The sequence below is a fragment of the Erythrolamprus reginae genome, chromosome 2 (genome assembly GCF_031021105.1).
Source record: "Erythrolamprus reginae isolate rEryReg1 chromosome 2, rEryReg1.hap1, whole genome shotgun sequence".
Lineage (NCBI taxonomy): Eukaryota > Metazoa > Chordata > Lepidosauria > Squamata > Dipsadidae > Erythrolamprus > Erythrolamprus reginae.
The window spans coordinates 93,241,015-93,257,327 of record NC_091951.1 but is presented as its reverse complement, the minus strand read 5'-3'; the positions used below and the strand labels follow the sequence as shown (position 1 = coordinate 93,257,327).

Here is a 16,313-nt window from a genome sequence, read left to right as displayed (position 1 = left end):
TTAATGGTTAGAGATTTCATGTTACTTAGATACCTCCCTTCATGTTTCATAGTCAGCATCTCTATTGCCTGTTGTAATAATATCTCTTGTGACAGTTGATAATATTGTAGGTAAATGACTTTTGACAATTTAGCTTCTGTGAGAAGCAATATTAAACAGTAAAGGAAAATAATGTATGCATTTGATTTACAATACTGCAAGTGATATATAACCTTTTACAACATTTTGTAAATTAGCTATTCAGAATTAGCATTTGAATGAATAAAAATGGGTTTCCCTTAAAATCTGTTTCATAGAAGCCTCCAATTAAGCTGTTGTACTAAAAGGCCAATTAAATTAATTTTATTTGTTATTAATGGTAGCTCTTCAGTTTGTAAATGTATGCTTGTGAATTAAAATGAGGCAGGCTTCTCATTCCAGTATTTTGAGTTCTCCTGTAAAATAATGTCAAGCCTCTGGTTTCCCATTCCTAGAATCTCGGCGAATCTTATTACCTGTGGTCCTTCATCATATTCATCTTCATCTGAGACAACAAAAAGAGTTGCTTATCTGCTCTGGAATTCTTAGCAGTATCTTCTCTATCATCAAAACTAGCTCCGTGGTAATCTATGTCTATCATTCTGTCTTTCTATCATCTATCTATCTATCTATCTATCTATCTATCTATCTATCTATCTATCTATCTATCTATCATTTATTTCTGAAGAATTCAAATGATATGTTATCTTCTGCAATGTAGTATAATTGATTGTGACCTACTTATCATCAGTATAAAATATTATTGAAACTATGCATGTTTTTTAACATAAAGGACATTTACTTGAGAGAAGATATATGGCTGCTGGCTAGCCTATATAGAATTGTTCTACGTCTTTAGCAAAATAATAAACATGATTCAAATTCTGTGTAACATAAAATCCAGACTATGGTATATCCTAGGCTCTTAAATAATTTCCCGATTTCCCCCTCCAAAAAATTATTCAACTTATTTTGGATGATAGCAATAATATTACATTGCTAAAATTGTTCATTTAATCTATTCCCATCTACCTTCAAAGATAGCTGTTTAAGCAGAAATTTCAGTTCTGATGTACATGTTCTGAAAATAGGTTTGGACTATAATATATTAAAGACAATATCAAACATATCAAAAGGAAGTTTAACAATCTCCAAAAATATTATGTTTAATAATAATCTAAAAGAGAGAGCTGGACATAATTCTAATCATAGAGTTTTGTTTGTGAACAGGACTGAATGCAAAATATTAAGGTAATAAATTAATTATCTTTAATCTGGTAATAGATTATTATAAGGACATTTGATGTAGTAATACAAAATATCTATTGTAGATTTAAATAAGTAGGATATTAAAAACAAGAAAGAGGGGATTTATTATGATTTCCGAGCAGAGAATTTGATGGAATCTGTGACTTCTTGGGATGCTCTGTCTGGGACCATAGGATTGCATCATTATGGGTTTTAAAGATAAGAATGACTATTGGGCATTAAACCTAGAATGAAATGGGTTACAATGCATTTTTATATTTTAACATCCTGACTTAGTATGTAATGAATATTCAATATTCCAGACCAAAAGTAGCTAAAAAGGTTAAATCATGTTAACTGCACGAAAGTTTGTTCTAGTTCCCATGATTTAACCTTTTTAGATATCTTGACATGGGTAATACTTTTTTCCCCTTTTCTCATTATCCTTTCGTATGTTTTACATCCTTTTGTGGAGGTCTTCCAACCAGGTTCTAGCAAAATCTAGTACAGTCTTTATATTTTCCTCTAGAAGCATTTAATTAGTTGAAAAGTAGATAAAAGCTAACTAAGAATTAGTAATGTAATAATAAAACTAAGTGACTCTATTTTCATGGTTTCCCTAAGCCATGAAAACAGTCATTGTCCTATAGTCCATCTTATCTTCTAGCCTATAATACTAATAGGTAAATGAATGAACAGGCAGTTAAAAGCAAATTCAACCATTTTCATTTTCATTTTATAAGATGTTAACTCTTTATGTTCTGTTTACTATAGGAGACAGATGTAATTGAGGAGGTAGAAATGATGGTGGAGAGCCTCCTGGATGTATTATTACAAACTCTTCTGACTATTATGAGTAAATCACAAACTCAGGAGGCGGTAAGAGGGCAGCGTTGTCCACAATGCACAGCTGAAATCACTGTTAGTAACTAACCATCAAGTTCTATTTCCTGCTTATCTAGCCTGTTCCCTTTCCCTGTCCTCTCATCTCCAGTTTACTACATTTTTTGTTCATTCATTCATTTTTTGGTGTGTTACAAAACTAAAAACAACTGTCCTGAACTGTCAGGGTGAAGCTAAGAACTTCACCCATGCTGTTGTTAGTTTATTTAGTCTATTATTCTTGGTTGCATATTTAATTATTTCTAAGACATTTGTTATAATAATTGAAAATAATTAGTGGGTACTTAAGTTAAAAAAACTAAATGACTGGAATCTTATACCATATTATTAGGAGTTGGATAGTTCATTGTGAGAACCTGACATGTTCTTTCAATCAGGTTTAAGCCATGGGTTTTTTAAAAAAATCATTAACATTTTATGGGGATACTGCTATGTTTTGTTAATCTAAATTAGCATTTAGTATAAAGGAGGAATTTATTTATAGATAAATAGTAGCAGAGGATTAATACATAGCCATACAGCTTTATTGCACAGGATGGTTACATAGCCATACAAATCAAATAAAGTGTACAGTCACTATGGGCCTTGCTACTTAATGGTTTCAACTGCCACAGGAAACTCTGCTCAGAACATAATGGAACCATAGATTATAACCATAGATGCAAGCTAAACACTGCCACCTACTGGCTGAATAATTATGTAGTTGTTGCAATCTATATAAATGTAAATGTACGTTTGTTCATGACCTAAAATCTGTGAAGGTCCTTCCCCAATTGTTTTGAAAATTGCCCCCAAAATAGGTTTGGCTACAAGCTGTGGAGTTTGTCTCCTAAGTATTGCAGGCTTGGGTGGAACCAAGAACCCTGCGAATTAAGCCAGTCTTAGCGTGCTTTGGCAGATGCGTTGGGACGGTGTTGGCTTCAACTGCCACAGGACACACTCCTCAAACCATAAAAAACCCCATAGATTATAACCATAGATGCAAACTAAACACTGCCATCAAACTAAACACTGCTAAACACTGATGCAAACTAAACACTGCTGAATAATTATGTAGTTGTTGCTATCTATACAAATAAAATGTAAATGTCCGTTTGTTCATGATCTAAAATCTCCATGGACAATTATATGTTGTGTGTTCTAGAGCCAGCAAACCAGATAATCTCTATATTTCCACAGACAATGGAACAACAAAAAATATTGTATACCCACAAGCATTGGGAAATTAAATATATTACAAACGTGCACTTTTTCTTTTCTTTCTTTTCCAGTTAACCACACTGAGCCACAGCAACATGTGGCTGGGTACGCTAGTATATATATATATTCTCTCTCTCTCTCTCTCTCACACACACACACACACACACACACACACCCCAAGCAAAAGTAAAATCTCATTATTTAATCCTCTAATTATTCTGTCTTCCATTTTTAATTTGATTTGGTGCCTATTTGCCAGCCTGTATGGGTGAACTGGACAGTTTACTATGTGACCTACATCTACTGTATTGTAAGGCTTTTTAAACAAAAGGAAGGACAAACTCCTCATTGCCACTTTTAACTGCTTGATCCAATAGGACAGGTTCTTTCTATGTTTCTTTCTCTGACCAAGAAAGGAGATTCTTACTTCTTTTGCCTAACCCTATTCCTACATACCATTATGTGTCTCTTTAAATAAACCTTTTCTACATAGTACAAATTTATTTAAAAAGTGCAGACAATGAGAAGAAGAATGGAGATAATTGCATAGCATTTTATTTAATAAATATCACACCATTTTCAGTCCCAATACCTTTTTCCTATACCCCAGTTATTTTTTTTAATTTATACTTGTGAATATGATTATTCCGCTAAAATAATTATTCTTTGAAAATCATAGGGGGAATATGTATCCTGTCTTTTGTCTCTACTTCGTCAGATGTCAGACACTCATTTTCAACATCTTCTGGAAAATTTCCAGAGTAAAGATGAGTTAAAGGTAAGATTATAAACGCAGTCTAGTTATATTTCCCATCTGATATATGTATGTCTTGTAGCTCTGGAATGCTGAGAATGATCCTGGTTATGTAGATGTTTTATTCTTCTTCTTTTGTCACAGATTCAAATCCATTCCATATTATTTATTTTATCCTGTATATCTGATTGGGAATTGAGCCTATTGTACTTAACAGATATTTAAAAATTGCAGCTGACCCAGTTGCATACTGAGGTTGCAAATCAATTAGCAGTTAAATGTTGCTGTGTCACCTGAAGTGCATATTTTTTTCTGAAATAATCAAATTGTTTAATAGCAATAGCACTTAGACTTATAAACCACTTCACAGTGTTTTATAGTCCTCTCTAAGTGGTTTACAGAATCAGCATATTGCCCCCAACAATCTGGGTCCTCATTTTACCAATCTAGGAAAGATGGAAGGTTGAGTCATCCTTGAGCCTGGTGAGATTCGAACTGCCAAACTGCTGGTAATTGGCAGTCAGCAGAAGTAGCCTGCAATACGGCACTCTAACCACTGCACCACCATAGCTCTTAGATTCAATAGAGTTACTTACTGTATTGAACTTAAATACTGTACAATACTTACTGTATTGAACTTAAATACTGTACTTACTGTATTTAAGCTAGAATCTATTTGAGAAAATACTCATGCCTATGCTGTTTTTGTATTGATATTAGTTCATTGATGGTTCATATTTTTGTTCTTTTGCTGTGTTTTTTCTGTTAATTATAATTCTGCTATCAGTGAACTCCCCATAGAAAGGTAAATGGCTAAATAATGATTTAAGGTAAATGACTGGAATCTTATACCATATTATTAGGAGTTGCATAGTTCATTGTGAGAACCTGACATGTTCTTTCAATCAGGTTTAAGCCATGAGTTGTTTTTTTTTAATCATTAACATATTATGAGAACACTGCTATGTTTTGTTAATCTAAATTAGCATTTAGTATAAAGGAGAAATTTATTTATATAGATAAATAGTAGCAGAGGATTAATATATAGCCATACAGCTTTGTTGCAATGAACTCCCCATAGAAAGGTAAATGCCTAAATAATGATTTAAAGTATTTTAAAATGAAATATGTATTAAATATTTCATACTTTAACATATTAAACATATTTAAATATTTTAAAATATTTTAAAATATTTAAACATACTTCAAATCAGTGTTTCCCAACCTTGGCAACTTGAAGATATCTGGACTTCAACTCCCAGAAGTCCCCAGCCAGCAAATTCTGGGAGTTGAAGTCCAAATATCTTCAAGTTGCCAAGGTTGGGAAACACTGCTTTAAAGGTTTTCAGTTTGATGTTGACTAAGTAACTTAAAATAATTGAATGTTTTAGTCTTGACAAGATTTCCTATGTGAATAGTAATTGTATATAGAACTTTTGAAGAAAAAAAAAACAATACAGACAGGATGGTGGTAAAAAGTAGAGCTTATTATACTATTTAGAAATTCCACCAATTGGTTCTTAAGTCCCTACATGTTTTAATGCTAATTGACAAAAATTTGTGGCCAAGGTTTCATGTTACTCTCTTATACACTATTTATCATAAAGATTCAGCATCTAAAAATTTGGAGTTTGATATTGTTAATATTGAATTTTATGATACCAGGGAGTTTGAGGAGATCTGAATGTACTCCTAGACAAAAATAGACTGTTTTAAATAATAAACAAATTATAACCTAATCCAGATACAGCAGATGTGCCCATTGTTATTAGGATCACCGATCATAAGGCAGCTTGGGTGTTATTTTTAAAAAATATATATGTTCCCTTTGAAAAAATGATTAGCAATTTGGAGATAGTGGGCTTCCAGGGGCATTGTATAGAATATATTTTATCTTTGACTAGTGTGCAACAGCTGTAGCCTGAGGATGATTCTGATAATCTCCAAAATTCTTCTTTTATCTTTTATTTCTGCATTTGAATCAATTTTGGACAAGTTGTTTGGCCCTTAAAAGACCAAACAACATAAACCATAATGATGAATCAGTCAAAGCCAACCTCTTTAACACCTTCTTCAGCTCAGTCTTTGTTAACAACAATGACTCATGCCCAACATTTCCTAATTACACCACAAATAACCTCAATGATTTTACACAATTGATTTTACAGAAGATAATGTTAGAAAGGAATTACAGAACCTAAAACCATCTTTATCTATTGGACCAGATGGACTATGTGCATACTTCTTAAAAAAGCTCTCCTCCACCTTGGCTGAACCTCTGAGCATAATTTTTAATAAATCTTTCAGTACTAGCTCCCTACCCACACTATGGTCACTTGCCACAGTCATTCCTATCTTCAAAAAAGGAGATCCAAGTAATTACAGACCTATCTCTTTGTGTTGTGTCAGCTGCAAAGTTATGGAATCAATCATAAACCAATCTATTACACTCTACCTTGAAGCTAATAACCTACTTTCCAATAAACAATTTGGTTTCAGAAAAAAATTATCCTGTAATCTACAACTGTTACACTGTAAAAACATTTGGACCATTCAACTTGACCAAGGTAATCCAATCGATGCGATCTATATCGACTTTTGCAAAGCCTTTGACTCAGTTATCCACAACAAACTTCTTCTGAAACTCAAATCCTACGGCATCTCTGGATTACTACACAATTGGTTAACAGCATTCCTATCTAACAGACAACAAGTGGTCAAAATAGGAAGTGTCACTTCTCTTCCTGCTCCTGTTAACAGTGGTGTCCCTCAAGGTAGCGTTTAAGAACCAACACTATTCATACTATATATAAACGATCTTTGTGATTGCATCACGAGCAACTGCGTTCTCATTGCAGATGATGTCAAACTATTTAATACCACCGACAATACTGCTACCCTTCAAAAAGACCTTGACCACGTAGCAGAATGGTCTAAAACCTGGCAACTTCAAATCTTCACCACTAAATGCTCTGTCTTACACATTGGTAAAAAGAATCAGAATACTAAATATAAACTTGGAGGAATTGAATTTATTGATAACCCTCAATCTGTCAAAGACCTTGGAGTACTCATATCCAATGACCTAAGTCCTAGAGCCCACTGCAACAACATTGCCAAAAAGGCTTTAAGAGTTGTTAACCTAATCCTTTGCAGCTTCTTCTCTGGTAATTTTGAACTGCTAGCAAGAGTTTACAAAACATTTGTCAGACCAATCCTAGAATACAGCTCACCTGTTTGAAACCCACATTGCATATCTGACATCAACACAATTGAGAGAGTCCAGAAATATTTCACAAGAAGAGTCCTTCACTTCTCTTCTCACAACAAAATACCTTACTCCGCCAGACTTGAAATTCTTGGTTTAGACAACTTACAACTCCGTCGTCTCCGTTCTGACTTAATTATAGTTCATAAAATCATATACCAAAATGTCCTACCTGTTAACAACTGCTTCACCTTCAACCGCAACAACACACGAACACGAAATCAATTTAAATTAAATGTCAACCGCTCCAAACTTGACTGCAAAAAATACGACTTCAGCAACAGAGTAATCAACGGATGGAATGCACTACCTGATTCTGTGGTTTCTACTCCTAATCCCAAAACCTTTAGCCTTAGACTATCTACAATTGACCTCTCCCCCTTTCTAAGAGGTCTGTAAGGGGCGTGCATAGGCGCACCACTTTGCCTACCGTCCCTGTCCTATTGTCTTCTTTTGTTACTTTTTATCATTACTTATGTAATGTTTTATTTTTACAAATTACCACCCTATAATTGTTTGACAAAATAAATAAATAAAGTTCCTAGAGCTTTCAAAGTAGATCGCCATGGCCTTCTTTTTAGGGCTTATTGGAGATAAATCTGTAAGCAATTTTTCATCCCATTTTTGTAACTTTTCTTTCCCTTGTTTAAGATGCATCTTTGTTTCAAACTACATAGCTAGTAATGTTTTAACATTGTTTTCTTGGTTTTTACTAGGAATTTCTTCTAAAGATTTTTTGTGTGTTTCGAAATCTGATGAAGATGAGTGTCTTTCCTCGAGATTGGATGGTGATGAGATTACTCACCAGCAAGTGAGTAATGATTCATTTTAAAACAGTAGAATGTTACTAAACATTTTTATACACAACAATGTATAATTTTTTTTAAATTTATTTTTTAAAAAAATATTTTAAAAATATTTTCAACTCAATTAAATTTTTAAAGCACAGACCATTTTAGATATGCTTCATTTTTATTCTTCATTGAAACATATTGAAAACTGATTTTTTCAATAACCTTATTAAAAATTAAATAAAGAATTAAAATATAATAATTGAAATTAAAAAAAAGAAAGAAAGAAAGAATGAAAAGGAAAACATAACCAAAAGTTAATGCTAAGGTAGATTTGAAAAATCATTTTATTAGATATGCTATATTGACAGTATGGAATAGATATAAAGATATGTTGAATCAAAAATACTTTTATGGCTGCCACTTGGAGAAGCACTTTATAGAAGAGAAATGATAAATAAACATATATCATTAATTAATATTAATATTTTGGAATTCTCCTATAATGTCCAATACTATTCTGATATCTTTTAATTATTGTTAGAGGTAAAATCCACATTCTGTGTCTGTGAATAAATTCTTAGAATTATTTTCAATCTATCTGCTAAAACGATTGTAAATATTTTCACTATTTAATAGTATCAGTCTATATGATGAGTGAATTGAGGACATAGCCATATTATATGACTTGCAATTGGTAGGTTGGCTGGAGCAGAAAAGTGGAATTATAATTTAATGAATCCTTTTCTCTTGAAACTCTCATGCCTATAGCTACCAGAGTGGGAAGAGTTGCTTCTAGGCAGGGAATTGAGGTGCTGTGGATGTATTTTCTGTCTTGCTAACCAATGCTCTCCAGATCTGGGCTGTTTGAGACAGTTACCTATGTGGCAATACTTTGTTGTTATTACAACAATTACAGCCAGTTTATTAAATGAAAATAAATATTGTGAACAACAGCAACAAAAACCGAGAATATCAATCCAGTCTAATTCAGTTCTTAAAATAGCTATGTATACAACCAAAAGATGTGGGAGAAGTTATTATTTAGAAGTTCAGTGTGGTATTAGGCTGTCTTACGACATGAAATAATTTTAATTGGATAGATTTTTTTCAATAATATATTGGAATTGGAATCTATTTAAGGATTAGCTTTCCAAAGGGCAAATTATTAGATAATATTGTTTGAGGGCACCTTCATGTTCCTGATTCAATGGATTGGCAATTTCTTAAATTATATATTAACCACTATTTAATGTTGTATTATTATAGTGTGATAGTTACAACAGTGCAGTATCTATCAGCAGCACTACATAAGAATTTCACGGAAACAGATTTTGATTTTAAGGTATTTTTGAATTTCTTTCTACTATTAAATTGTCAACATTGTATTTGTTTTGCTATTAAATGACAACTAATAAAGCATTTGTATCAAAGGCCTCCAAGAGGGTTAAGATCCTTAAAATAGAAAAAATAAAAGAATGCAAATGTTCCTCATTTAATGACTATTACTTAAATAGTCATTTAGTGACTATTCAAATGTATGACAGCACTGAATGAGCATATGTATAATTGGCATTTGCATTTACAGCCATTACAGTATCCCTATGCTCACATTATTCACATTTGCTACCTTCTTTGCCAACTTCATTCAAGCAAAATCAGTGGAAAAGCCAACAGGAGGTTGCAAATTGTGATCATGTGATGATCTCATTTAATTGCCAGCAACAATTCACTTAACAATGGCTACCAAAAGTGCTAGAATTTGTGTTACTAAGCGGCACAGGCAATTGATTATGTGTGTCTACTCAGAAAGACATTTTTCTGCAGTGGTTAAGGCATCAGGCTAGAAACCAAGAGGCAACGTTGTAGTCCTGCCTTGAGCACAAGGGCAGCTTGGACTGTTTACTTTCTTTCAGCTCTAGGAAGAAGGTAATGGCAAAACCACTTCTGAACATCCTGCCAAGAAAACGTGTCCAGGCAGTCTCAGAGAATGGGACACAATTGAAAGGAAAGGAAAGGAAGGGAAGGGTGTGTGGGTGGATTCAGAGGTAAATCCTAGTGAGTTTAGTAAACAAACAAAAATCAAAAGTTTTTTTTTAGTTTAGAAATTTTGTTTGTAAAACTTCAAAAATTCTTGAGAATATACCATAATCTCTTTGGAATAGTTCATATGGGATTCCTCCCCTCAGATAGTTATAGTCTTTGTCTTTTGTGTGTGAATTTATAGAATTTTATTATAATTCTATAATCCACTTTCAGAATTCGTTTATAAAATTATATTATGAAGTAGGTCTGCTATGCATTGTTTATTGATGTGCATGAAAGAATTGCCCATATTTTATGTACAGTACTTACATACAGAATGGATCATGAAACTACTATTATTATGTAATGACTGTATTTATTTGTTATAATCATTTGGCTTAGGTGTTTTCTGAGCAGATATGCAGAATATAAATATATCAATGATAATAAATACATGGTCATTATCATTATCTTTAGTGCTTTTTAGAATAATGCCGGATTCGCTTGTACACAATTCGGCAGAGTCCCTTGCTGCAGCCTGGAATACGGCTGTGACAGAGGCTTTAGACCGAATTGCGTCTTTGCAACCTTTCTGTGGCAACAGACCCTGGAGATCTCCTTGGTTTACCTAGGAGCTCTCGGGAATGAAACGCCAGAAGAGAAGTGTTGGAGGAAAACCAGATCTGAATCTGACCAAACACTTGTAAAAGCTCATATTAAGATTTACAAAGTGGCGATCAGGTTGACAAGACATGCATACAATGTTGGCCTGATTGCATCTGCGGAATCCCGCCCAGCCGCCCTGTTTAGGGTGACTCACTCCCTCCTTAATCAGGGGGGAGTTGGGGAGCTCTTGCAGGGTAGTGCTGAGGCCTTTTACAAGTTTTTCGCAGATAAAATCACTCAGATCCGGACTGATCTTGATCCCAATTGGAGTGCAGAGTCGGCTGACAATGAGTCAGTTGAGGTGACAGGGGCTCATCTTAGTCCACCTGTTTGGAGTGAGTTTGACCTGGTGACACCTGATGAAGTGGACAAGGCCATTGGAGTTGTGAGTTCTGCCACCTGTTTGTCAGCCAGCAGGGAGGTGACACGGAGCTGGGTCCAGGAGATTACCAACACTTCTCTGAGGGAGGGGTCCTTCCCGGTTCCTTACAAGGAGGCACTTGTGCGCCCCCTCCTCAAGAAGCCTTCCCTGGACCTGGCCGTATTTAACAACTATCATCCTGTCTCTAACCTCCCCTTTATGGGGAAGGTTGTTGAGAAGATGGTTTCGCTCCAGCTCCAGCGGTCTTTGGAAGAAGCTGATTATCTAGGGTCTCGGCAGTCAGGATTCAAACCTGACTACAGTATGGAAACTGCTTTGGTCGCGCTGATGGATGATCTCTGGTGGGCCCGGGACGGGTTTATCCTCTGTCCTGGTGCTATTTGACCTCTTAGTGGCTTTCGATACCATCGATCATGGTATCCTTCTGCGCCGACTGGAGGGGTTGGGAGTAGGAGGCACCGTTTTGTGGTGGTTCTCCTCCTACCTCTCTGGTCGATCGCAGTCGGTGTTAGCAGGGGGTCAGAGGTTGACTCCTAGGTCCCTATCTTGTGAGGTTCCTCAGGGGTCAGTCTTCTCCCCCCTATCTACATGAAACCATTTGGTGAGATCATCCAAGGGCACGGGGTGAGTTACCATCAGTACGCTGATGATACTCAGCTGTACATCTCCACCCCATGTCCACTCAGCGAAGCAGTGGAAATGATGTGCCAGTGTTTGGAGGCTGTCAGGGTCTGGATGGATGCCAACAGGCTCAGACTCAATCCAGCAAAACGGAGTGGCTGTGGGTACTGCCTCCCAAGGACACGGCCATCTGTCCGTCCATTACCCAGGAGGGGCAATTATTGACCCCCTCAGAGAGGGTCCACAACTTGGGCGTCCTTAATCCACAGCTGACCCATCTTTCGGCTGTGGCGAGGAGGGCGTTTGCCCGGGTCCGCCTGGTGCACCAGTTGCGGCTCTATTTGGACAGGGAATCTTTGCTCACGGTCACTCATGCCCTTATCACCTTGAGGTTTGTCTACTGCAATGCTCTCTACATGGGGCTACCTTTGAAGAGTGTTCAGAAACTTCAGATCGTCCAAAATGGAGTCACGCAAGCGGTTTTGGACCTTCCAAGGCATGCCCATATGTTGTCATCACTCCGCGGACTGCATGGGCTGCCGATCTGTTTCTGGACACAATTCAGAGTGTTGGTTATGACATAGGACCAGACTATCTCCCAGACCGCCTTCTGCTGCACGAATCCCAGCGACTGGTGAGGTCCCACAGAGTTGGTCTTCTTAGGGTCTTGTCGATCAAACAATGTCAGCTGGCGGGACCTAGGGGAAGAGCCTTCTCTGTGGGGGCACTGGCCCTCTGGAATCAGCTCCCTCCGGAGATTCGTACTGCCCCCACCCTCCTTGCCTTCCGTAAGAGTTTAAAAACTCATCTTTGCCGCCAGGCCTGGGGTTACTAGATCTTCCCCCTGGCCAACAAATGTTTTTAGTATGATTGTTGAATGAATGTTAATGGAAGGTTTTTGAAATTAGAAATTTAAGGGTTGGGGTTTTTTTTAATGTATATTAATGGGATTGATCTACTATTGTCTTTTGTATATGTTGTGAGCCGCCCCGAGTCCTCAGAGAGGGGTGGCATAGAAATCCAATTAAACTTGAAACTTGAAATTGGTTGATATTTTACTAAAGATATACTAAAAAACTAAATTGTATATGAGTTTTCAGTTAGTTACTTCATTGTGTTTCTAATTTCTAGGCCTGGAACTCTTATTTCAGCTTGTCAGTTTTATTTATCAACCAACCTAGCCTGCAGCTAGAAACATTTACTCCAGCTAAGCAGAAAAAGATTCTTGACAAGTAAGAATTTATTAACTTAATTTTCATTCTCAGATGTTGGCTTTGAAAGTAAGGCAGTTGTTTTTTCCTTTAGTTCTATACTTATAAAATGTAGTCTCATAGTAATGCTGCAAAAACTTGTTTTACTTTAAAAATCCAAATATTCCATTTTTTTACCTTTATCTGTGTTTAATTTCCAGATATGGTGACATGCGTGTGATGATGGCATATGAGCTTTTTAGCATGTGGCAGAATCTGGGTAAGTTAATCTTCCAGTAAACATATATTTACTCAGTTTAAGATTTATATTTACTCTAATAATAGCACAGTGTTGGCAATCTTTCATCCACTATGAAAAGGAACATTCAGAGCACCATAGGAACTGAATTATAATACACATTGGTATAACTTTACTAGAAATCATTTTTATAAAACAGAATCATTTGTCCTTTGGAACTGTACACTATCACTAGATGATAGTTACCTTTATACATAGACATTTCCAGGCATAACTTATTCTACTCCTTTTTGGATTAATTATGGTAAGCATTCATTCCTTATCTTCAGTTATAGAATATTTTCAGTTAGCAGGGAAGGTAAACAAAAAAAGAGTGGGAAATGGGATGCAGAGGAGATTGTATTAAATAACTGCTTGGTTTTGATGTTGTTGTTGTTCAGGGGAACATAAAATTCACTTTATTCCTGGAATGATCGGTCCTTTTCTGGGTGTCACACTTGTGCCACAGCTAGAGGTCCGCAACATTATGATCCCCATTTTTCATGACATGATGGACTGGGAACAGCGAAAAAATGGCAACTTCAAACAGGTAAAATGTCTCTTCAGTTCTTACAATTTTTATTTCTTACTTAAATGTTTGTTTAAGAAATAATAAGCATTTTGCTCCCAAACTATTAAGCATATATCAATGACCTCAGGATACTGCAACCATCATAAATAAATGTTGGTTGCCAAATATCCATATTTTGACCATGGGTATGCTATGATCTTTATAAGTGCAAAGGACTGGAAGCAAGTCACTTTTTTTTTTACCATCAATAGAACTTTGAAGGGTTAACTAAACAAATGATTGTAAGTCAAGAACTACGTATAGAATGTACAGCCAATTGCAAAACGTCTTCCCATTTGAATGAGATTTTTTCCAATCCCACTCACGTTTTGAATTTTGGTTCAACTGTACAATAAATCCAGACTGTGAGTTATAGTCTTTCTCCTTTCAAGCTCTAAAAAGGAAAAAGAGTCCTGTCTCTTTAATTTTTATTTTTGTTAAGACTAAATAATGACTTTAAATTTAGAATATATTATAATTTAAAATATAAATCATTCTTATTTATGACCTCTTTATATCACACAAATATTTCTGCATTGCAGAAAATAATTGCACTACACTTATTTATGGAGAGTAATTTATGTAGGATACTTAAAGGAGAGAACTTTGTAGAATCATAGGACTGAAACGATCTAATTCTATACCAGAGCAGGAATCCTCATACTATACAACACAACTCCAAGCCTTGCTTGAAAACCCCCAGTGATAAGAGTACCCATAACTCCAAAAAGCTAAATAGCTACTGCTACTGTTCAATAGCTCTAAGTAAATAATATATTAATTTAGAGTTTGGATCTCCTCTGTAAACATTCACCTATTACTTCTTGCCCCACCTTCAGTACCCATAGCTCCTAAGCTTCCCTAGGATGACCCTTTAAGTATTTGAAGACTGCTATCAGTCTTTTCTTCTTAAAGCCAAGCATAACCTGTCGATTTAATCATTCTTCATTGGGTTTAGTTTCCAAGCTCCTTGTCATCTTTGTACTCTTTCTGGTCCTCATCATCTTTGTATTAAGGCAATCAGTATCCCATATCCCAAGTACAGTCTGACAGATGCAGCATGAAGCAGAATTATCACTTCTCATGATCTTGACTCTATAGTTCTGTTACTGTTGCCCAACAGAGAAGTAGCTGTTTTATGCATCAGCATCACAATACTGGCTCAAGTATTAAACCACGTTTTCCTGCGTATGTGTAGAATTTACATTTCCCAACATTCTTGTTAGATATGGCCCAATATTCAAAACTACTAAGACTTTTTGGAAAACTGAGTCTGTTTTCTAATATGTTAGCAATCCTCACCTTCGCATCATCTGCAATTTTTTTGTACTCCTTCTGGTTCCTCATCTAAGTAGTCAAGATCTTCCACAGGATACTTAACTGTAAATGTTGGCATAAAAGCATTCAAGGATTACATGCTGAGTCTGGTTCTTCAGTCAACTACAAATCTTTATGCTAATGGGGTTAGCCATCCCACATTATTCCATTTTATCAAGGAAAAGTATATGGTCAACATTAACAAATGCCGTTCTGGAAGCTAAATACACTATATTCACAGCATTTTCCTGATCTACTAAATCAATCACTTCATCAAACAATGCAATAAGATTTGTCTGGTATTACCTCGTTTTGACAAAACCATGCTGGCTTCTAGTAATCATTTTGTTCCTCTCTGGGTGCCTACAAAGCCACTGTTTAATTATCTTTTCTATATCTTTTCTAGAATTTCTCATTTACTGATGTCAACTTAAGTGGTCTGTAGTTTCCCGAATCAATATTTTCCTTTTTAAGAAAATGGGAACAATATTTGATCTTCTACAATCTTCTGGCATTTCTTCCATAACAAACTTTGTTTTAATCATGTAATAATCTGATTTCAATCAGTGTTCTAAAATTACATATGAGTCCTTCAGGATTGGGTGGCATAGAAGTTGAATAAATAAATATGCTAATTTTGTAACACTCTAAGATATAATCTACCCAGTTCCAGACCCTTAAATACATTCAAAATTACTCAATTGTTGTTGTTTCATTTTTTAATTACGCTCTTTCTCTTTTTATCCCAAAACCCAATGCAGCTTTCTGGCAGTTTGAACTTGTCATCTTTCTTTTGCAAAACTACAGATGCAAAATAGGAATCAGCCTTCTCCATTGCCCTTCCTTAGTATAATAATGATTGTGACTTGGTTATTAACTCATTTTATAGGAGGCCTTCAAACTGCACATCAAGTGAAAACCAGAATTGTAACCTCACAAATCTATGGTTTTCAATCTCAGATTCCAAAGTAGGGATATGCAAAAAGCAGAAATTTGTTTTGTTTTAATCCAGAACAAATTATTGTACTCCAAAAGTTTTTGTTGAATAATCCTGAATTGGC

General features: G+C 35.4%; 1 protein-coding gene across 1 annotated transcript in view; it reads left to right on the top strand.

The window, feature by feature from the left end:
* DOCK3 (dedicator of cytokinesis 3) overlaps positions 1-16,313 on the top strand; it is a 167,170-nt gene that overhangs the window by 69,303 nt on the left and 81,554 nt on the right. The window contains exons 26-33 of the mRNA XM_070736728.1: positions 474-601; positions 2,041-2,187; positions 4,049-4,147; positions 8,108-8,202; positions 9,452-9,527; positions 13,008-13,108; positions 13,288-13,346; positions 13,766-13,914. Coding sequence (XP_070592829.1) covers positions 474-601; positions 2,041-2,187; positions 4,049-4,147; positions 8,108-8,202; positions 9,452-9,527; positions 13,008-13,108; positions 13,288-13,346; positions 13,766-13,914 — 854 coding nt within the window. The remainder of the gene's footprint in view (positions 1-473; positions 602-2,040; positions 2,188-4,048; positions 4,148-8,107; positions 8,203-9,451; positions 9,528-13,007; positions 13,109-13,287; positions 13,347-13,765; positions 13,915-16,313) is intronic.